Below are 23,406 nucleotides of genomic sequence, written 5' to 3' on the forward strand. Positions count from 1 at the left end.
TGATGATTGTCGCATTAGATTTGAACTGTGACCCTAAAGTTATTGATTGTGTACTCTTTTACCCAAAGAATAAGTGTTGACAGAAAGATAGTCCTTAATTATAAGGCATTAGATTATGGGATATTCTCTCTGTTGCCACTCCATGCTGAAGGTTGGATACTCCTTGCTCTTTATGTCCCTCAAATGGACTTTCTTTTTCAGGGTGGGTCATGATGACCCATCTCATTGAGTAACCTTTATTGTTCTTTCAACACAACACAGTCCCTGTAGTAAATCATACAGCCTCCAAGGTGGTCATGATAACATTCACCCCTCTTCTTTCTCTCTCTCTTCCCAAGTCTTTTGCCTGACCATTCTTTGCCTAACTCTGGACCTCATCCCTAATGCCATCCAATCCCATGGCTCCTTAATGAAACCCCAAATTCAGGGATGGTCCAGGCTAATAGGAAGAGAAGAGAATCATGAAGATAACCAAGATCACATTTGTTGACATTAAAGACCCTCTGAGGAATATGGTTTATCTTTGACCTCAAATCATTCTTACTGAACTACCTGGGAGGCTGTCAATTATTTTTTTAAATTTGTGGCTGGGTTGAACAAGTGCCTGTGTTATTTATTGCAGAGCCAGGTGGGATGCGGTACCATGAGGGTGGAAAATCATACCACGGCAGCGGCCCTCCATCATCATCCAGTCACCATCCCCCACACCACCATGCCCACTCCCCACAGGTGCCACCAGGTGCAGCAGCACACCTCCATCATCACCACCACCATCCCCACCCCCACCACCCCCCTCATCCCCCTCACCACCCCTCCCAGCAGCAGGCTCCACATGGACCAGGCACGCCCTCCTTCACCAATGCCCCCCCCTCGCTCTCACCCCCCACCTCCTCCACCTCACCCCCCTCTTCCTCCTCTCCAGCTGTCACTGCCACTCCCACTTCATTGCCACCTCCTTCGTTGGCCATGAGCGAAGGGAAGCCCCCTGTGCCCTCCGGTAGTCAGGCACCACCCCCTGGTGTGGACATGGTGAACCACCCTGGTATGGTGCCCTCCACTCCAAGCAGCCAGCCCACAACTGGACCAGTGCAGCGGAAGGGTGTTGCCATGTCTCGAGGTGGGTGAGTCTCAGAAATGAGACAGCATCACTGCCAAATTGTAAAGGTATATGTGTGGCATTTATCCATCTCATCTCATGAGACACAGATGCAGTGTCTATCTGTGAAAAATTTCCCCAGGTTGAAAGAACTGTTCTTTTGTGGCCCTCGGTACCAAATTACGAGTAACTTGTGTGATACTTGGGTCATTTAACAATTCCTTAGAAAAATCCAAGAGATGTAGCTCATAGAATTAGAAAAGGTTTGCTTTTAGGAGGCCTCATCTCTCACTAGACTGCAGTTCAATTTTCAGCTGGAGCCATCACGTTGTTTCATTTTCATAGTCTATTGAAGCAACAAACTATTGCTTATTTAGAAAAATGGAAACGAAATTATAAGTAATTCAAATGTAGATTTTTTTATTATTCAGCATAATCTCCTTCTAGCTCTATACTCTTCCCAACATTTCTCCAATGTATTTAAGACTTCCAAAAATTAGGGCTTGGGAAGGTCCTCAAAATGGGCATCTGTGCTGGAGATGACCTCCTCGTTCAAAGAGAATCGTTTTCCACTGAGCCATATTTTCAAGTTTCGAGATAAAGAACTCACTAGCGCTCAAATCTGGTGAATACGGTGGATTTTGTAATAATTCGAAATGTAATTCCATAATTATTTGTATTTCCTTCAGCGCTGATAAAATATGCGAGGATGGTGATAAGTCTCGTCCTGATGATGAAAATGGCAATTTATATATTTTTTAAGTTTTCTTTTTCAAATTGTCGCCTTTAACATTAATGCCTTTAATTGAGTGGTGTTCCAGTGCTATTATCCTGTCCCTATAGTGTTCTTCTGGAGGTGCTGTGTAAAGTACTCGTCTGCAGCTACAATCGCTTTTTGATTTGACAAAAAATGTTGGCCTGTGAGGAATCTTTAGAGCTTACGGAAGAGGTGGAAGTCTGAGGGAGCAAAATCCAGGGAATAGGGTGGATATTCCTGCTCTTCACAGGGCAAATCCCTCAATTTTCCCATCACCAAGACACTTCAAGAGCGGACAGGTTCATTGTCCTGCGAAAAAAGCAGTTATTTCCTCTTCAAGCCGGGTCTGCTTTCACAAATTTTTGCATCCAGTTTCATTATAAGGTTAAAATAGTATTCCCCAGTTGTTGTTTTACATTTACATCCTCGAATGAATTTCAGTCAGCATTAAACCTGTTATGAAGAATTTTATCACTTCCAGTTTGTATCATCAAATTGATGGTGTTTTTTTGTGTTTTATAATCAGGTGAAAGAATTCATTTGGAAAGCATCAAAAATTTTTATAAAATTTCTTCCCCTGCGCAACCTCGGTTTTACAGATTTTCTTTTGGTCCCCTCAAAAATGTAAATTTGAAAATTTCCTCTGTAAAAGTAGTTCTTGATTTGGCGACAGCAGAAACAAATCTTGATTTTTGCACCAAATTAGTATAAATTATAATGAAATAATTTGAAGCTATCATTTGCCAACTGATGCAACAATTAAATTACTGTATTTTCCCATTGATAACGTGCACCCAGAACATTGAAGTTCTCATGAATTTGTATAGATACCGCGTGCCCAGGGCTTCAAAGTTATCTTGAATGTGTATAGGGTACACGAATCTGTATATACATACATATATATGTTCATTAAAATTATATACAGTGTGTGTAAAAATACGTCTATATCGGATGTGTGTTGGTGTAAAAATACGTGTCTGGATTTTTTCAATTTTCATTACATAATGCGCATCGTCATTTTTTTCGATCATTGGAACATTTTTGTTTTGATAACGCATGAATTATCGATGGGAAAATATGGTATTAATTTGAGAATGCAAATGGCTACATGGAATTCAGCAGGATTTTATTCGGGTTAAAACAATTCTTCCCATTGATCTTTCACAGTTAGTGATTATTATTTAGCAATTGGGTGCTTCCAAAAGTTTTTAATGATGTTCAATTGATGCAAAAATTGATCAAATTTTTAAATGAAAAATGGCAAAAGTATGAAGGAATCTGTGCAACATTTGCCCATTGACACTGTCTCGACAGGGCGAGATGAACAGCTGGCTGAACTGAAGAAGTTTGGGGAGGACTTCAAGCTGGCAGAGTGTCAGCAGCCAGCTGTGGAGAAGGGCAAAGGGGGTCAGGTTCAGGGAGGTGCAGGAGGTGGTGCCACCAATGGTGCCCAGCAGGCACCTAACTCCCCTGATGAGTCCAAGGATGAAGTGGCTGAGGTGGAGAAGGTGGCAACCAAGTTCAAGTCGACTCTCAACCCCAATGCCAAGGAATTTGTATATAATCCAAATCCAAAATCCTTCACCCCGGTAAGTCAACTAGGAGGCAAGTCACCTTCTACCCAATTAAATGTGCTCAAAGTTCACCTTTCAGCTGAAAATCATAGCAATATGAGGATAGTCATTTCGCCTCTCATGTTTGCTGGCATTTTTGTGTGCACCTGTGCATGTGTTTGCAATCGGGCAATAAGAGAGAGCTGAGGAACTTCTGTTATCTATATAACATCGTGAGGAAACTTCCAAAGCTCACAGCGATTACGTTAATTACGCACATTAATGTGTGTATATGATTTGTAAACACTGAAAGAAATAATAAGCATGAATACTTTTTCAAAACTGCTAAATATTCACAAGAAATTACTGTATAAACCTATGAACAGTGCACACCTTATTTTTTAAGCCCTGAAATGACAGAAAACCTCCAAACTTGTCTAAAATTGGAAACATTTACAGAAGTCAAAGCATTCATTTTCTCAGGTTAACATGCAGATTTTGAAAATAAAATACTAATAACCTAGTTATAATCTTATACCATGTAAATGAAGCTGCTTTAACTAACATAAAAAACATTGAAAAATATGCAAAATCATGGAGTGTGGTGCATTTCAAGTCAACCATTCCTTTCAAACTTGCTGCTTGACCAAACTTTCATCAATACATGTACTGGACTCACTGGTATTTTGTAATGGGATATTTGGCAGTATTTCCCCTTGGCAACATTTCGGCTACAAGTTTAGAATCACGTCTAGGAATGGGTTGAAAATGTTATATATTGTCACAAAGGTTTTAAAAGATATCTTTTTTACTTTGATATTTGTTAATAGATTTTTTCAATTGTATAAAGGATAGTGGATGCTAGTCATCTCATATTTGTAGTTGTAATTCTGGCACAAAATTGGTCTTTCAATTGGTCTTTCATCGATACACTTAGATTTCCAAGTAATTAAAGGACAACTCTACATGTGTCAAATATAGTGTATCATCAAGCAGCTTTTCCAAAGAAAAATCTCTGCTGACAAAATCAATTGAAGAGGGCAGATTATGTGAATCAAGTATTTAAACCTGAATCTCTTTGTATCGCAATGATGGTGCTGTGGACTCTCTGGAAGGAAATCAATGGAAAACAAATGAGTCACTCGAAGAACATATACTCAGAAATTCAAATTGGCAGACTGAGATGGTGGAAAGTGAGCACTTGGCTATAAGATAAAAATGTAATTCTATGATTTCCATGATTATGCAGATGTTGATAATGTAAAACAGTCACTGGGTGCTTCTCATACGGCCTCTCTTATTTAGGAATAAGACAAACTAGGTAAAATTCACCAAACATGTATTAATATGGTAATGTTGGTTTGATCACATAGGTGACATCTTCAGTACAAATTTATGAGAGGACGTGGCAATATGTATATATGATAAGACTTGGGGAAAAAGATAAGAGGGGAGGAAAGGTGAGGGGAATTGGTTGTGGTTCTGCTGATGTTGTAGAAGGGGTGGGGAGGTGTTAGGAGGAAACTGGGTGTGGATAGGTGGGTGAGGGGAGTGTGGGGGTGTCGGTTGAGTGTCGTACAAAGGTTTACAGGTAGTGAAAGGACCCGGGGGGTGAGAGAGTAGGGGCAAAGAGTATGGTGGTTGAGGAATGTTTGAGTTAAGTTCGCTAATGTGTTATTTTGAGGGAGATATTGAGAAGGGGTTGAGGAAGGAAGGGTAAAAGGTTTTGGTGGAGCTGCTTCTCCTTTCTTTAATTATTTTTAAATTTCCAATTGCTTGTGTGTGTCCATTCTCCGTCCTGCCTTTTCCTTTGGGAGAAATTCCGGGATGAAGTTGCTGGTGTGGTCCACTTTTCACACATGTTTGGTGAGCTGCGACCAACCTCTATTTTTCTTGAAGTCACTTTATTTATGTTCTTCATCTCTTATTTAAAAGTCTCCCAGTCTTGATTAATGTGCATGGTGGCACAGGTAATTTGTAGGTATCACTTATTTCTATCCTATTTATTTTATCTATGGAATGATCCACCGAGGATCTCAAGGAACTGGTATTGTGGAATGCCCTCATATTCATTAGCCCTGAGAACTCAATTTTCTCCTTTAAAGGCTAGCAAATGTATAGTTTTACTTGCTATGCAACGAAGAGGTCATTAGCTATGTACACTGCATTATTGTAATCAGTATATCATATGATGAATATGAATGAACATTAGCAATCCTTTTTAAGGTTCGTCATAAATCAATCATATGTTTGTTCTGACTACATGATTGGTTAAGCTTACTGAGAGAAATAAATGGTACCATTCACTTGATGGTAGTTCATGAAACTATAATTCCACCTTGTTAAAATTGCTGAAAAATTGAAAATATCTACTTAACATTGCTGAAAAATGGGAATTAATCTCAAGAAATGAAAAAGGAAATAATCTTAATGTATTCATTAATAGTATGATGACCATATTTTCCACATATTTCAGTAACCCTTGTTATTTGATTATCCGTGCTTCATCATGTATTCTATAGTACAGATAATCAATAGTTAACCTTCTCTAGTATTTTTAAATAAACAATGTTAGATGATGTGCCCTGCAATAACTTTGCATATTGATGATTATGCACAAATGGCATATTAGATAGTAATGGAACTCCTAGGTAATTAGCATCAACGATAAGGCCCAACAAACTCAGTTCATTGAACATTTCTTATTTAACCCTTATTTAATTTTTGCCCCATAATTCATGGGCCTCATAACAGAAATAGATTCAATTCTATTATTTCTACAACCAGCCATTAGAGGCAAGAGAGATATATTTTGTAAAAAAACATAAGTATTGGATTAAGTTTTTTATGGTTAAGTGGACCACTCTTATGTGTCACTTGAACCGGTTGATTTTATCCCAGCCATATTATTTTTGGCCCTATGTCCTCATATGTCATGTGATCGCCATTTCAGGTCTGCCTAGGTATAAGTGATTTGTCAGAGAAGTTGAAAATGAAAAAGGAAAAGTCTGGTATCTCCAAGCAATATGGACCATTAAAAATTGACTGCATGAGAACCCCCATATCCATGAGTGATATGTTCTGAGATTGTAAGCAGTTAACTGAAAATTTTGGATATTAATAGATAATTATTGTTATATATTCCCTATCTACCATATTTTTTCATTTATATAAATGCCATTGTGTTATTTTGCGAGGAAATAAGGAGACTATGCTCCGAAGTAACGGCATTCTCATTGGCTTTCACCTCAAACCACCCCCCCACTAAACCCTCTCATCTAGTGGAAATGTAGGGCAAGAGGGAGGGGTTGCTCTTACTCTACTCTCCTTGAATGAGCAGTGTACTGGGGGGTCAAAATGTTGGACACCATCTCTTAGGGCGCTAACCATCCAGAAATCTCATCCCTTTTCAATTCACCTCGGATGTTGTCGTTGTGTGGGCACAGGCAGGAGGCCTCCCCCATTCCTGCTTCACGGACCATCCCTTTGCCTCAGCTCAGCACACCACTTAAAGCATGCCCCAAGGAGCTTGTTCTCAAGAAGTAACATAAAAAGCATCTACTGGAAACCAGTCCATCCAAGCTCTCCCCTTCCAACTCATTGTCTCTTCTCTTGGCATGTGCCGCCTTCATTCTGTTTTTTTTTCCCTTTCAAGTGCATTGTTTACTTCCATGGAAAAAATTACTTCAGGTTCTGCTCAAATCATTTTCATAGAAGTAATGTGTTCCATGTTTCTTAGTTTTCTTTAAAATTGTTTGAGTGCAAAACAAGATATTTAATATGGACATCAAACAATTCCATGAAGTGAAGCCTGTAAGTGTAAAATATACAAAGATATTTAATGAATAGCCCCTCCATACTGATTATTTTTAGATGATATAACACTGCCAAACTATGTTGCAAACTTTCTATGTGACCATTTAGAGGCATGTGTTTTCAGCGCAACTTTATCATACACCGTAAGTAAAGTGCATTTTCTATGCTAGCTAAACACAAATGTCATGCGCTGTGCAATGTCACTCCTGCAGGGTGAGGTTCCACAGAAAAACGAGGTGAAGTTTTTTTTTTAATTCTTCACCATCTCATGGATGAAAGAAAGATTCAATCCTGCTGTGCATATTCTTGATTTCATTGTACAGGAAACCCTCACTAATCTAGACTGTATATGAAGCCTGTGGTCGTCCAGATTAGGCTAAATCCAGATTATCTAGGGTTTAGATCCAAATAACCCCACTGAACATTTTCCCACTCTGATCTTATGAACCATTGATTGCAGATGGCTTCTAATGACTCCATATGATGCATTAGAGACCCAAAGTGTAAGAAGATTCGATTTAAATATGGCAATAACTTATTGAAATAAAAAGATTTGCAGATTTTCTCCGAAAATTCAATGCATAAGTATCATTAAAAACTATTGTTATATATGTTCAATTGAACCATCTCATTTATCGACTCTATTTCCATTATTAAGATAACTAATCAATCAAGTTTTTAATTAAATAAAAGAGGTCAACTTAAGAAAAATGGCCCTAGTTTTCTTTTTTTAATTTGCAATTGTAATGATTCAATGTACAATAGCCACTTTTTGGTCATGCTTCCATTATATCATCCCCCATTGAAATATAGTCACTGCCATAGTTGATTGTTATTGCTGAAATGTTTATGCATAATACAGGTAATGTTTTTGTTGCCATATATTTGTTAATGGCACTTGGAAGCCATTGAATTTTATTGGAGCTTCTAGAGATGAAGTTGTTAGAGTACAAAGCCATGAAGTGATGAATATCTTCATGATAATATTTATTTGCATTGTTCATAATGTATTATTTTGATAGAAATGGATTATTTGGGATTTTCAATTGTCACTGGCAAGCATAGAAAAGCACTTTTATTTCTTCCTTTTAAATTGCCAGTGATTTTTTTATCATAACTTGGGGAAGAAAATTATCACGGAGCCAGTCCATTGTGATGACCTTGATAAGCTATGGTTCAACGGCATCACTATCAATCAATATTCAAGGCACACATATATCATAAATAAGATCATAATAATATACTCAGCCGTAGCCAGACAATTCTTGTATCTCAGCGACATGCATTTCCACCCTAAGTGATTATGTACATACCACTTTTGGTCGGCCTTGTGCTATCATTCTACTTTCTGTAATGCAATTTACTAAGCCTGCCTATCCTTCTTACGGAAATTTAATTCAAATGGAAGAGTATATGGGTGGACCTTTGTATTGTTCTTTTTCAGATTTGATAATATAGTAAGCAATACCAAACTTCCAACAGAAAGCTCAACTTACATTTTCTGAAGGCACTTTATATTGTTTAATGCTCACAGTTGTTTTCTTTTACTCTCACTCTTTTAGGTGATATTGTCAAAAGTTACTTTAGTATTTCTGCCACAAGATCCCATAATAATTAACTGTCTTAGAAAAGAAAAGTTACAAAATCCCCACAAAAATTTGAAATTAAAGTTGGCTGTTTGAAAGAGGAATATTGAATGAAAAAAGTGTTTATTTTTTATACAATATATACAATATATAGTTATCGACCAAGAGAAACTTTTCCCACAAAAAAGAGAGTAGAATGGATTATTCTTATTTCAGTAAATGTAATTGCAATGAGGGAAAATTAAATGATTTTGTTGGTGATCCATGAGTGCAGTACTAAGCTGGGAAGTTACATGTTATTGTAAACATATTGCAGAAATTATCCTCTAATAAAATAATTCTCCTGCAATTCTGTGGACAATTCATAAAATCAGTTATGTTTGCTGATGATCAAGTTTTACTTTGCCAGTGTACCTAGGTGTTGCAATCATTGCCAAGTTGCATTGGAAAGTCTTGATAGTAAGGATGGGATGAGAATCAATGTATACAAAACAAAAGTTATTTGGTTTTCTAGAAAGAGGAAAGCTAAGTTTAATATTAATTTTGGATGGTAACTATTAGAGCAGTTGGAACAGTTATCCAAACTGGAAGTGTTTTGGACCATTATTGTCAAAATAGAAGAGACGTCAGAAGAAAAATTTTATTTCATTTTTAGGAAAAAAATGTTCACTAGGTTGGGGGAGTTGATGATAGGGGCAGTGAGTAGGGATGTTAAGAAAACACATTAAAACTTTGTTTTGAAGCATAGTTTTGCATGGTGCCGAAACATGGTCATTGAAGCAGGATTATAGGTATAGATTAGAGGCTTTTGAAATAAGTGTTGGTGGTAGGGTTGAAAAGTTAAAGCGGATTGAAATGAGAAATTACTGGGGATGGCGTGATAGGAAAGAGGATTGTTGGAAGGAATCTAAAGGAGACAGGAAAGATGGATGCAGAGCGTTTTGATTTGGAATGGGATGTTGAAGACCATGATAAAGAGGAGATCATTGGGCAAGCAAGGTAGAGACAGGAATAGGATAGGCTTGTTGGATAGAACGGGGGAAGTAAGTATGCATAATTGAAGAATCATAGTGTCAATGTCAGGTTGTGTTTTGTTGAGAGATGTACGATAATGTATCGCTGTACCATTGTTTAGGCTGCCTATCCAAAATCAACCTTAACCTATTGAATACCAGTAATAATAATATCTGCTGATCTTTTCATGAACAAGAGGTTTGCAATGCAATTCATGTTTATCTTCCCAATAGAATAGTATGAAATCAAACAATGTTGACATAGATTACAACTGTTATTGTAATCGTATGTAATTTAGAAATCAAGCGATTTAGTGGGAAATGCTTGCTAATACATTTTGATATATGGTTATGTGCGGGTCGCGGTAGTCCAGGGGGAGAGCGTTAGACTACTGACGGGAGGGTCCAGGTTCGATTACCGGGCAAGCCTCTCTGGGTCTCTGCAGCTCTACCCAAGTTATGTGATTTTTCGGGTACCAGATCTCCTGGGAAACCTTAACTGCATAGGGAAAAGAACTGGTTCCCCTACCTTAATGTGTGAATTTCACACACCGTCGGGCTTAGTACTGGTTGAATTCTGCAATCACCTATCAAACCGACCTTCGGGTTGATTACTGTGTTTATGGTTGTTTTATATTGTTCTGTAGTCAGTGCCTATAGACGTGACCCAACTCATAGAGCGATTCCACTATTGCTGTCCATTCTATACACTTTTCTTGGTCATGTAATGATTGGTTCTCTTATCTGTAAAACTAATTCCTTTTGTTGATAGGATCCAGGAAAAAAACATATTAGTCTGATGAAATTGCCATCCTCTCATGCTACTCCCTCTATTCTGTTTCTCCTGCATGGTGTTTGCTACTGCAGCGTTCACCCAGCACCCCAACGCCTTCAAGGCCACATACGCCGCAGACGCCACAGTACACGGCTGGTCCACCAGGGGGAGCCTCTGGTGGCAGTGGCATCGGAACTGGGGCTGGTGGTGGCATTCCTCTTGGCATGCCATCATATGTGGTAGCCCCCTCGCAGCAAGCTTTCACCCCGAACCAAAGTGGCCGATTCCGCAAAAGTAAGTCTTCTCACACATTCACAATGGGTATTTCTGTATTTGGCCTACATTTTATATTTTAAGGATTCCACTAACATCAAAATACATATCATGTGCAGTATTTTGTGTGTTAAGTTTTCTGAAGGTGGCTGTTTCTTCATTCGTACTCAAGATTTGATGGAGATTTCTCATAGGTGTTATTCTGTTGGAAGTTTTACGTAAAATGATTTTAATTTAAAAAAGTTATTTACTTAATGGCATGCTTAGATTCTCACAATTAGTATTGCTCAATGTGTAGTTAAATGTGGAATTTGTTCTCCTGAGCACACCTTAGTGCTAGGAAGAAGCTAAGAAATCATAACCCCATGCAAAAAGTTAGGAAATAGGAGAACTTCAAAGAAGGAAGTTGTAAAAAAAGAGTGGTATAGGTATCAAAAAACGAATGTGAGGGTTTTTCATTGGTGAATATAGTTGCTCTAGATCAGCAATAATGATGCATTGGAGGTTTGAAGTTACTATCTGATGGTTGCTTTTGACTGTTATTAGCTCAAAGGCCTCTTCACTGAATATATGACTATTTTTAATGCTATGACAATGTGGCCAATGGCAGAAATACTACCTTGATCAAAAAGTTCCCGGAATGACCACCGTGTGGCGCTCCCATCGTTCCGATTTGAGTTCTGTTTTTTTTGTTAAATTGGTACATCTGTTGTTGATATTCCCTTTAAATCTTAGTGTCATAACTTGACATTTGCAAAAGTTACGGTCGGTTTTCGGTATGTCCATCAGTGCTTCCTGCGATTTTTCCATTACTTCCTCTCGGCTGCTAAAACGCGTTCCCCGTAATGGTTTTTTAACTCGATTGAACAGAAAGAAGTCACAGGGAGCCAAATCAGGTGAATTCGGTGGCTGTTGGATGGTATTTGTTGCATTTTTCGTCAAAAAATTACGAATAATGATAGCACTGTGCGACGGTGCGTTATCATGGTGCAAAATCCACGAGTTTTCTGTCCACATTTCTGGTCTCTTTCGGCGAATTGCTTCACGCAAACGTCTCATAACGCCCAAATAATACTCTTTGTTTACTGTCTGGCCTTCTGGCAAAAATTCATGATGCACTACACCGTTGTAATCCATGAAAACCGTCAGCATTGCCTTCTTTTTTGACTGAAAACGACGTGGTTTTTTTGGTCTCGGCTCATTTGGTGAACGCCATTCACTTGCCTGATGTCTGGATTGCGTGTCGTACTCATAAACCCACGTCTCGTCTCCAGTAATGATCCTTTTGATGAATGTGGGATCGGATTCAGCCTCGCAAATCATGTCTTTTGCGACGTCAACACGGTCTCTTTTTTGCATGAAATTGAGGTCTTTCGGCACCAACTTTGCTGCTACACGACGGAAACCCAAATCATTAACCACAATGTCTTGGGCGGATCCATAGGCAATGTTCAAGTCCTCCGCTATTTCTCTGATGGTTAATTTGCGGTTATTGACCAACCAACATTTCTTTTACTTTATCAATTTTTTCACCGACTTTCGATGTCGATGGTCTGCCACTGCGTTCATCATCTTCGATTGACTCACGACCACTTCTGAACCGCTCGTGCCACTGGTAAACGACCGTTTTTTTTAGAGAATCGTTGCCGAAACACTTTTCCAACATTTCCAACGTCCGTGCGCCACTAAATCCGTTTTTTACGCAAAATTTAATACAAGTTCGTTGTTGCAAATTTAAATCCATTTCTGAAATTGTAAAAAATCGCCAACACACACAGAGATAGATGTACTCTTGGCTAAGTAACTTTTGCAAATGTCAAGTTATGACACTAAGATTTAAAGGGAATATCAACAACAGATGTACCAATTTAACAAAAAAAACAGAACTCAAATCGGAACGATGGGAGCGCCACACGGTGGTTATTCCGGGAACTTTTTGATCAAGGTAGTAAGTCTGAAATCTAATATAAGTATAGGAACTAACCATACTACTACTACCAGGAGAAATAGGAGAATTTCATGGAAAGTGATGGATTTTTTTTGAGAGATAGAAAATTATTTAAAAATCCATTCCAGATAATTTTTTTTTTAATTTTGAGCTTTGAAAATATTTTTAAATTGTCATTTTTGGGAAATAATGACCTTATGCAGTCCAAGATATTATTCTAGTAGATAGCATTAATTAATAACGTTAGCAACTTGTGAATGCCACTTATCTTGATTAAAATTAATATTCCCTAACCTTTATTTTAACATTTTTATCTTACTACAAACAGCAGATAAATGAAAAAATCTTTGGAGCTGTTGAAGTTTGTGAGACATATGAATGAATTTGCAAAACATGCAAATGTAATCCAGGTCTTCATGAAGGTAAATGTTAAAAAAAATATCTCGCCATCAAAAATTATAGAATTCAGAAGTACTGTAAGAGAGAATCAAATTTTTTATGTAAAAAAATCTAAATGAATATGTTATATGAAAAGCAAATTTAGTTTTTCATTCTAGTGTAGCCATTTATTAAATAGGGATGTTACAAGTTTTATATTGATGTTGACACACCCAAGTGGAAAGGGCTAAGGAAGGTAATCACTCTTAACCCCTTGACTTGCTCTTGAATGTTGGTTTGCTGCATAATTTGAAAAATTGCTGCTCCGTCAGTCAGGAGAGAATGTTGGCACTAATGGTGGTTTACATCCATGGTACTACTAAATCCCTCTCCCTTTTTTTTCCCTTTGGCACAGTGCAAATGGGGATGCCAGGCCGCCCAGACTTGGCATCGCAGATGCAGGTGGTTGCAGCCACAGGCCAGCCCCTCCTGGCACCTGCCCCGCTCCACCCTCCCTTTGTTCCATATGCTACAGCTCAAGGACCTCACATGATGCCTACTACTCCACAACCATACCAACAGGTATTGACTTTTACATTACTCCTTCATTTTCTCCTGTAAGGGTGACCAAAATATGATTTGGAGCAGGACTGTCAAAGTCACTGCTGGGTGAGCTTACTTTTATATTTAAAGATCCCACCCAGTTATTTTAGATTGACTCGAGAAGGAGAGACTGTACCAGAAAGTGACATGGTAGTGCATTAATTTTCTCAGTAGATAATGTTAAAATCGAATTGCTGTCATATATGAGATTTCAAATTAGTAATAATATGTGGGAATATTTTCATTTTCACTTATAAAAAATCTTAGATTTAATTATAAAAGATGCAGATAATTACACCATGATTACATATTCTAGCAAAAAAAAACAGGATTTCATTTAACGTGAATGATATACAGTGGAACCTTGTAATACGAGCATGATCCGTTGTGTTTCTCGAAAAACCAAACATTCATTTAATGAATCATTTTTTTCCATATATAAATATATAAAGTGATGTAAAATACAAGAAAGCGTTCCGTGCTGAAAAAAAATAAATTTTGTGCAAGGTTTATTCTAAGAAAATTATATAGACATTATTTAGGACCATGGTTCACATTCACTTTTTTTCTATCATGGAATGAAACCACTGAGAATGCAAATTCCATTCATGGAAATTAAAAAAAGCTTCGAGCTTCTTGAAGATACCGATGAAGATTTCTGCTGTCTTTGAGTTTATGCTTCACCGCAACTTACAATGCTCTGAATACCGATTCTTCTCTTAAATTTCTCGAATCACCCATGGCTTCCTTTGAATACTTCTTTTTCATCCATTGATGATCCTGCCATTTTCGTAACGAGGTCATCAAAAAGCTTTTGACTTCTCAAAAAGCATGTTCTCATTAAAAGTGTCACCTTGCAATTATTTTTCGTTTATCCAAATGAGAAGGAACCTTTCGGCATCGTTCAGGATAAATAACCGTTGCTTTGATATTCTTGTCATACCTTTTGAAGCATTTGTCTCTAATTTTTTCCTTGTTCTTGAGGATTGCACAAATTGTTGATGTCAACTGATTTTATGTGCGTAATGGATCAGCTGCACTGACACCTTGCTCTTACTTATGAATAATTTCACTTTTCAATTCTACGGTTAATTTTATCCTCTTTTGACTGTCTTTTTGCGGCTTTTTCTTTGGGGACATTGATAAAATTATCCATAAAATATTGTTAAGTTGTGAATGAAAAGTCACAAATAACATGCCTGAACACAAGTTTAGAGAAATGTGCAATCACTAGCAATACCACGATGCTAGTGGAACTTGTGCTAAACACAAATATAAACAGCCGGCACAATCACCGGGGAATCCCTCTATCCTAATCACTCGTTATATGAAATGTTGCTCGCTAATCAAGTTATTCTTGAGCGCAATATTTTTGCTCTCAATGCAAATTTGTTGCTATCCGAGGTGCTCGTTAAGCGAGGTTCCACTGTATTTTGAAATGAAAAACTTATTCATTAAGCATATTCCTCACATTTATAAAATATTGTCAACCACTGTTTCAACACAGTAGCATAGAACTTGCTGTTTCATTAGGTTTATTTTTATTGACTCCAGTATAATGCTTATATTTAAATTGATGCTGATCTCAATATTGATGTACAATATTCATCGGTGTGGGAGGGAACTGTCTATTGTTCTCAGATCCATTGACTTATTGTGCAGAAATGGAGCCCACTAAAAATACGTAATGCATTGGCAATGTAATTACATCTGTTGAGGAATATTTTTTCCGTGTTATCATCATTAATTTACTAGTTTCTGATCATCTGGCCATACTTTTTCAGTTTTGGACTAGTATAAACAATAGTGCTCATAGGCTACCTAACTCAAAGGACATCAGGCCAGTTACCTCTAATCGCTTTGAGGATTTCAAGTGTTAAATTGGTAGTGTGGGTTGGACTAATTTAATTTCACACCACAACAGTAATTCCAACTTCTCAGTATTCTGTCATACACCCATTTCCCTTTTGTGTCAGTCGCTTCCAATGAAGAATTATACAATCAAAATTCGTATTATAGGCATAGTGAATTTGGTTGCACCTTAAATGTTGAAATGATGCCCTTATATCCTCAGCCAATTAGACCCTTACTAATTTTAGAGCACATTTTGGAGTAATAAAAGTGAATCTTATGGGCTGGGAAATATGGTAATGATTCTGTACATATCTGAATAAATTTGCAAGAAATGGGTTTGAAATGTTTTCTTGTTGTAATTATTCCATCTGTGAAAATGAGTCTATGGAATTTCACATAGGAATTAACAAAGTAGTAATTCAATTCATTTATATACTTTTTAAATGAATAAGATGTTATGAAAATGAATGAGATGTGTTTTGTCATGAAGTTGGCAATATGAATCTTTTGTTATCCTCAAGTTCATGCCGACAAATTGCACTGCCGGCTTGTGCTGATACGTTTCATTAGTGTGGGTCCCCATCAATTTGCAGTATTTGACTTGTTATTATACCTAATATATGTTGAAGAAGCTAACCAACCCAGAGCATGGTTAAGTTCTTCAATTAAATAACTTAGAGTACTGTAAACAAAATAGTTCATCCTGTTAACTGGAATTGTATACAATAAAAGAGGAAAATTAGATATAATGCAAATCTCCCAATTATTCGAGCATCCTTGTCATTAAATTGGATGAACAGAGTTATGTAGTGCTATTTTATATTCACTCAAACTTCATTCTTTATTTTTTAAATTATTTCAGATCACTGTTACTTCATTTTTTACAAAATGCATGTAGAAAACGAGTCAAAAATATGTACAAAATGTACACCTATCATTTTTACTTAAATATATTGTTAATCCAGAGTTAATCGTAAAAAAAATTAATTGATAAAATATTGTGAATTTTGACATATGTACGTCTCAAATACTGCATCTTCCTAATTTTCATTTCCTATGATTAAGAATAATTGGTCAAGGTTTTCATGAAATGCCTTGTGATGAGAGTGATGGGTGTAAGTTTAGGCAAGAGCCTCCCTAAGGGACAAGGCATTAGACTGAAACTATCAGAATTAGAAATAAAAGATTTGTTCATCATATAATGAGGTGATGCTCAAGGATACAACTTTTGTTCTTATTTTTCTCATTTGTGATTTTAAGGCATGAAAACTTCTTTGGTCAAATCAGAACTCTTGATTGTGTGAGAGTACTTGATTTCTCTGTATAGGTTTTACTGAGGTTTGAAAAGTCAATTATAATGGTAAATATTTTCAGACCTTAACAGATGTTCAGTTTTTAAACATTACATATGTTGTTGGCCAAGTAAAATAGAATAGCCATGGTCTACAGCATAGTCATAGAACTTGTGTAAAATTCAAGACTGCATTTACTGCCTTAGTTGATTGAATTAAGGCTTTAAAATGTTTTCCTGAAGCAATTCCTACTTGAAATGAAGCCATATATTCCTTTTTCTGGCTGAAAATTGTCTTAAGTACGTAATAATCTATCTGCTTGATGTTATATTGGTTCATGTTCAATTATGTTCCCGTTTCAGACTGTATGCAATTTTTTCATTTTTCCCATCCAGAAATGTTGTTTTGTAAGCATGATTTCTCCTTTTTAATCATTTTACTCTGTCTGGAATATTTCACCATTGGCATATCATTAGTATCAAGGAACCTCACTAACACAAGATGAGGATTTGAACACTTTTAACCAAAGCTCACTTTTACATTTTTGCCAATCAATATTATAAGAGCTTTCTCATCTGTTGTATCCCCTTGAGTATTCACTTAAATGGTGTTTCTCTTTGCATTTCTTTGCTTATTAATGGAGCAGCCTGATGGGAAGGTGGCCGTCATTCCTTATCCTCAGATGTTGCGAATGGTCACCCAGCAGGGCACCATGGTGCCCATGGTGCCCACCTCCATGGGCTACCATGATTCCTCAGGGCAGCCAACCCAGATGTTCATGACGCCAGCACAGCCACACCTACCCCCACACCCCCATGCTCCCCATGGGCACCCTCCACCCCACGGCCCCCCACCACCTCCTCATGGGCACCACCCTCCTCCCCATGCCCCTCAGCACCCCCATGCCCCTCCCCCCCAGCACCCCCACGCTCACGGATCCCAGCATCCCCATGCTGCCCCGCCTCCACATGCTCCCCCACCCCCTCATGGCCCACCCCCACACCCTCCCAACCCTGCCCAGTCTCCGCAGAGCCAGCAGCCGCTTGGGGGGCAGCCTCCACAGCAACAGCCCCCGCAGCAGCAGTCACAGCAGGCCCCAACACCCACCACCCCAGGGGGAGGAGGGGGCACACCTGGGGGGGCTGGAGGTGGTGGGGGCCCCCCTCAGGCCGTCCTCTACCCCCCTCAGGGGGGGCAGCCACCCTTGCAGCCTTCGCCTCATGGCTCACAGTCGCCAGCAGCACCCCCCTCTGCCTATGGCCAGCCTCCGCCTCCTTCATCCCACAGCTACCCCCACATCATGTGCTCCCTCATCCACCACCCTCCGCCCAACCCCCATACGATGATGCAGCAATCTCCCGTGCCGCAGATGCAGTACATCCCGCACCATGGAGGAGGGCATCCCCAGGGCCCGCATCTTCAACACCACCCACACCCTCACCACGCACACCATCCGACGGCAGGTACGTACTCCCTTTTACCCAGAGTGATGAAGGAAAGAGCCATTTCATTCCACTGCCCTTGTCCTTGCCCTGTTTCTCTTCAAGTGACTCAGACACTTGTGAGGAACAGCAGTCTTGAACAATAGTAACAACGGATTCCGAGCTTTCCTCCATATCAGGAGGGTGTCTCTTGCTGACTACAGCCAATGGCTGGAAGAGAGAATTCTAAGAAACTGTGGGAGATGCCACCCCAGTAACTTTTAATGTAATAACCTGCTAATATGCATTACAATGCTACAATTTCGAAGTGTAAAAATCTTTCACCTTAACCTGGAACCTGATCAAGGCAAATGATTTATCCACCAAGAAATTGTTGCATGGAAGAGAGTATTTAAGAATGACAACCAAACACCTGACTCAGCCAATCATAGTCAACCTAGGGCTCTAATCCCCTTTATAAGATGCCCGAAATCGACACCACATCACTTCTAACCTGAAGATGCCAGCAGCATGGCTGGAGAAACTGTTGTCGTTAAGAGACACCCTGATGCGGAGGAATGCCTGAAAGCATTAGCCATTGTGGATAAACACCACAGAAAACTCAGATTCCAGCAGTCTTGAAGATTGATTAGCAGAAAAAAGTAATTGCCTATCCCTTGATTTCCCTGTCATTTGAAGCAGTATCAATCTTTCTTTCCCTTGTCATCCTGATGAGAATTTTGGCCAGAATATATCATAGTGGCTAGTGCCCTCATGTTAGCATTGGCTTCTGACGACTATGTATGCTCCTCACTTATGGTCCATATCCCAATGTATGAATTTTTACAGATGATCGGGCATTGTGTAAGTTTAAACTCAACCAAGTTGTATTATATTTTATACTATTGTCTCTTTATTAAACCTGAAGGAGTTAAAGACCTGCTTACATTGTGAGGGTACTTTGTGCTTGGTAGCATAATAACAGGTTACTACTTATTTTGTTAATATTTCATTTTAAATTACCAAAGTAAAATTCCCATGCAGATACCAGTCATTATCTATTAAGTATTAAACTCTTGCACTTTTCCCGCCTGTATAGAATGTGCTGTCTTTATCTATTAAGTATTAATCTGTTGCACTTTTCCCGCCTGTATAGAATGTGCTCTAAAGACTGAAAGGACAGTAGAGGTTGTATTATCAAGCCAACAATAGTTGGTAGTAGGCTGAATACCAAACAGTGAGGGGTTTTAACTGTGCTAATGCATTCTACAAAGAATGAGAAAAACCTGTTGGAAAATTATGGGAAAAGTTAAAGTATAAGAATCTTGCAAAATGAATATTTTCAGTTATTTAAAGGCAGCATAACTACTGTATTTTGTGATAATTGTACATTGTCAGTTGTATCTCTATTATGTAGTGTTAAGGCAAGAGAAACTGTGGACAACTGGACTCTTGCTTGTCCCTTCACCTCCTGGCCATCCTTATGCAGAGGAATCTTGATAAAGCAAGTGCTCAAATTCCTTAAAAAAATAACTGGTTTACATATATTGAGTATTAGTTTTTACTCTATTGGGGGTAGAAAAATTGAGTTTTTTGAGAAGGCCAAAAGGTTTTTAATTTGAAAAATAAATGTTTTTTAAATATTCTCTTCAGTATTTTTATAAAATATGCTGTTGGTATAAATGGTGGAATTTTAGTGATTAGGATTTTTGGAACTTATCATTGCATTGAATGTTTGCTTGTTACTATGATCAGTAATCCATTAACCAATTTTCTCAAATTATCAATTTTTCTGAACATGCGATAATATTATTCAATCAAATATTAGATAATTTAAGCAAATTTTAATGACATAAATAGGTAAATATAGCGAATTCAGTAAAGATTTCTTTTAAGATTATCATTTTTTTCCTCTCATAGTATAAACTGCATAATTTATTTTTTTAAATAGTTTGAGTGGTGGTAAAAGCACTTTGACTCCTATTGAAAAGTGACCAAATAGAATTAGATTTAGTGTGCGTTGGTCACACAAGCTTATGCCACTCAGGTGTGCAGAACATGATGCTATGGAGGGGATAAGGAGGCTGTATCAGATGGGTAATGAAGGGCGATGGGGAAGAGGGCAGCCAGTGTGACAACAATAGCATGTGCCTTAGTTTTTTCGCCAGCTGTGCTGGACCACTGCATACAAACAGCAGCATATTTACAGGTCGGCAATGAAAGTCCATGTTGGGGATTTCTGTAAGCAGTAGGACACAGCTACTACCCTTCTTTCTGCAATGACTGGGTATAAAAAAGTTTACCCTTGCAGTTTAATCCTTTGCAGTGCCATAAGCTTTTGTGGAGCTGTAGTACTGGACAGATATTACATTGCTGCTTTTATTGTATCTATGTTGTAAGGTGGCCCTTTTCTTCGATAATAAATTGTTGAATCATCTGGTTCAAATATGTACAAAATGTAATGACAAAAAATGACAATGAGCTAAGCAAGTGGAAAAGATATAAACTCAAGTATAAAGTATTATCACTTGGACGAAATTAAAAATCACGACTTTAAAATGTTTCAAAGTACACCTTACCCCATTATTTTCAGCTTTTCTTTGTTTCAAGCAAGATGCTCTTTTAAAATATTACCATAACTGAAAGAAAACGATTCACAGCATTGGCGTAATGCATCAATATTACTTTGAAGACATGAAAAGTCAGGATGGCATGGAGAAATTCCCAACAGAATATTGAGAAGATCCACTTTTTTGTGCTCTGACATTTGTTTTTGCTGTGAATTCTGTAATATAATAATCCTCATAAAAGAATTTTTTAATCCAAACCGCACAAAAAGAAATCCTATGGAAAGCAAATAAGCCATGAAAAGTAAGTACACTGATAAATAATGGATGTGCAGGCAGAGATGGTGGAGGATATGTGCACTTGATCATTTCTATTGATGTACATATTTTTTACCATTTCATTTGAGAAAGTTTATCCTTCAGCAATGCCAAGTAGCCAATTTAAAGTTGGTTGAAATCAATGAGCCTCATATTGATGTTTGATCCATCTTATTATGCAAAATAATATTATCTTAATCTTAAAAAACAAATTAAATAAAAGTTAATTCAGTACTACTCTCTATAAATTCAATTTTGATCTCTTTTAATTAATGATGTACAGTAAAATTTTTCTTATCAATAAAACTTTTGTTTGATTATTGCAAAAATGCTACAAATCAGATTGAAATAATTTTTAAAAATAAATAATTATTGAATATGATAAAATAAAAAAAAACATTGATAAACTATTGTCCTACAAAATTCTCCAGCCCCCAGTCCACATGCCTAAGCTGGGGCTGGGCCATCATTATCATTGTTCGATTCCTCCCCCAATGCTTTCTAGGGATCATACCAAGTCCTTCTAAACTCAAGCCAACTGGAATAATTTATTTCACGCAAAATTTAGATCAATCAAAAGAAGTGCCAATATGTACAACCTAAAATTTGTGATGCATAATCTTTGTCTTCATCCATCTTTGTTCCTTTATCCCCTCATCTTTCACATTCCACACTTGCAATTTTATTGATACACACGGTGTCTGCCCCTTTATCCTGCCCTTGTTACCCTCCCGTGTGTATTAATCTCACAGGGTGTGGTGTGTGAGTGTGTTGTCTTCATCTTCTGATCCTTTTGTGCCTTGTTTGTCTTTTCAGTTCCGGGAAATCCAATCCAAGTGATCCTGCCCCACAACCCATGAGGCATTGGATGGCCTCTGCCCCGCAGCTGCATTGTGATAGCTTCTCTTCAACGGAGGAATTCGCCAACACTGTTGCCGCATTGCCCTGTTTGGAGGGGGGGACGATGATGTTGTGCACGTTTGCGTGTTGCACTGGCACGTCTCCTCGCCCCCAGGGCTTGTGTGCAGTGTCAAGTCATGCACATGAGGAGAGAGAGCATGTCATTAGGCCTGGCATGCATGTGTGTCTGTGAGTGTGTGTGTTTGTGTGTGTGCGCGTGTGCTTGCGCGAGCGTGCATGGATGTGTGTGTTCATATGTTGTGGTGCGACAACCCAGTGTCATTGGTGCAGTGAACATGGCAGCACTGTGAGTAAATTCCTCTCTCTGCAGTAGCAGCAGTGCTTTTGTGAATAAATAGTGCGTCGAAAGAGATTTTAGAGTCACACAAAAGGAGGAGGACATTTCCCCCGCCCCCCCCCCCCCCAACCTCTCTGAATTTTGCTCTCTCCCCAACCCCCAAAGTCTCCTTGCGAGAAAGTGCAGTACTTACAATAGTTGCAACCGTAGCAGCTGCTGTGACTGGTTGCTCTTCTCACCCATTCCTTCCTGCAGTCACACACACGAGGAGATGGCAACCGCTTGTGCCTACCCAACACCCTTCCCTCACACCAACCTCACTTGTCATATACACCTTTTTTTTCCCCTCTGTGTGTGTGGGCATGCATTCCCACACACCATTGCATGATGTGCTCCAACATGCACATGCAGGTATAATTATTACTACACAGTCATGTGCAACATGGCCACGTGATGGAAACCTTTCCCACCCTTATCCTGCATTCCTGCTGACTCTTTCCCCTCTCATGTCATCCTCTCCTCATTTGTTTTAAACCTCCTCTTGTTCAATGTCCCCTCAACTGCACTCCAAGTAGGCAGTTGTTCACAAAATTATGGACAATCTTATGTTATATTGTCTGGACCAGTACTGCTGTACCATAGTTAATGCAATATATGAGGAAGAGGAGTCCTAGTATCATTGTAAAGTAAACTGTTAACTAGTGACATGTTGATAAATATTGTCACAAAAAAACAATAAAAACCCTGTAAAAAGTGTCATTGATTTGCCTATTATGCTAATGTTCAACCTCCTTTAGGCGTGTATATGCAAACATACACACTGTTGACCAGCTTTTGAAACTTTCAAAGCCCTTGGATATTAACAAGCTGAGTTGGGCTGTTGCAAGTAATATAATTTATTTGGTTGTGCACACATTTCTATAGCTTTTGATAGCATGAATTGTCATGATCTTATCTC

The 23,406-nt window shown here is 38.3% G+C and overlaps 1 protein-coding gene across 3 annotated transcripts in view; it reads left to right on the top strand.

Moving 5' to 3' along the window:
- LOC139693746 (ataxin-2-like protein) overlaps window positions 1-23,201 on the top strand; it is a 45,966-nt gene extending 22,765 nt beyond the window's left edge. For 2 of the 3 annotated variants that reach the window (XM_071592015.1, XM_071592016.1), the window contains exons 7-13: window positions 623-1,117; window positions 3,168-3,442; window positions 10,689-10,890; window positions 13,611-13,777; window positions 17,591-18,407; window positions 19,783-19,869; window positions 22,067-23,201. In XM_071592015.1, coding sequence (XP_071448116.1) covers window positions 623-1,117; window positions 3,168-3,442; window positions 10,689-10,890; window positions 13,611-13,777; window positions 17,591-18,407; window positions 19,783-19,865 — 2,039 coding nt within the window. In that variant the 3' untranslated portion in view covers window positions 19,866-19,869; window positions 22,067-23,201. The remainder of the gene's footprint in view (window positions 1-622; window positions 1,118-3,167; window positions 3,443-10,688; window positions 10,891-13,610; window positions 13,778-17,590; window positions 18,408-19,782; window positions 19,870-22,066) is intronic. The other variant, XM_071592017.1, reaches the window with a different exon arrangement.
- Window positions 23,202-23,406: the final 205 nt, after the last annotated feature.

This window comes from Hetaerina americana, unplaced genomic scaffold (assembly GCF_022747635.1).
Source record: "Hetaerina americana unplaced genomic scaffold, ioHetAmer1.1.p SCAF_5, whole genome shotgun sequence".
In the NCBI taxonomy this organism is placed as follows: Eukaryota; Metazoa; Arthropoda; class Insecta; order Odonata; family Calopterygidae; genus Hetaerina; species Hetaerina americana.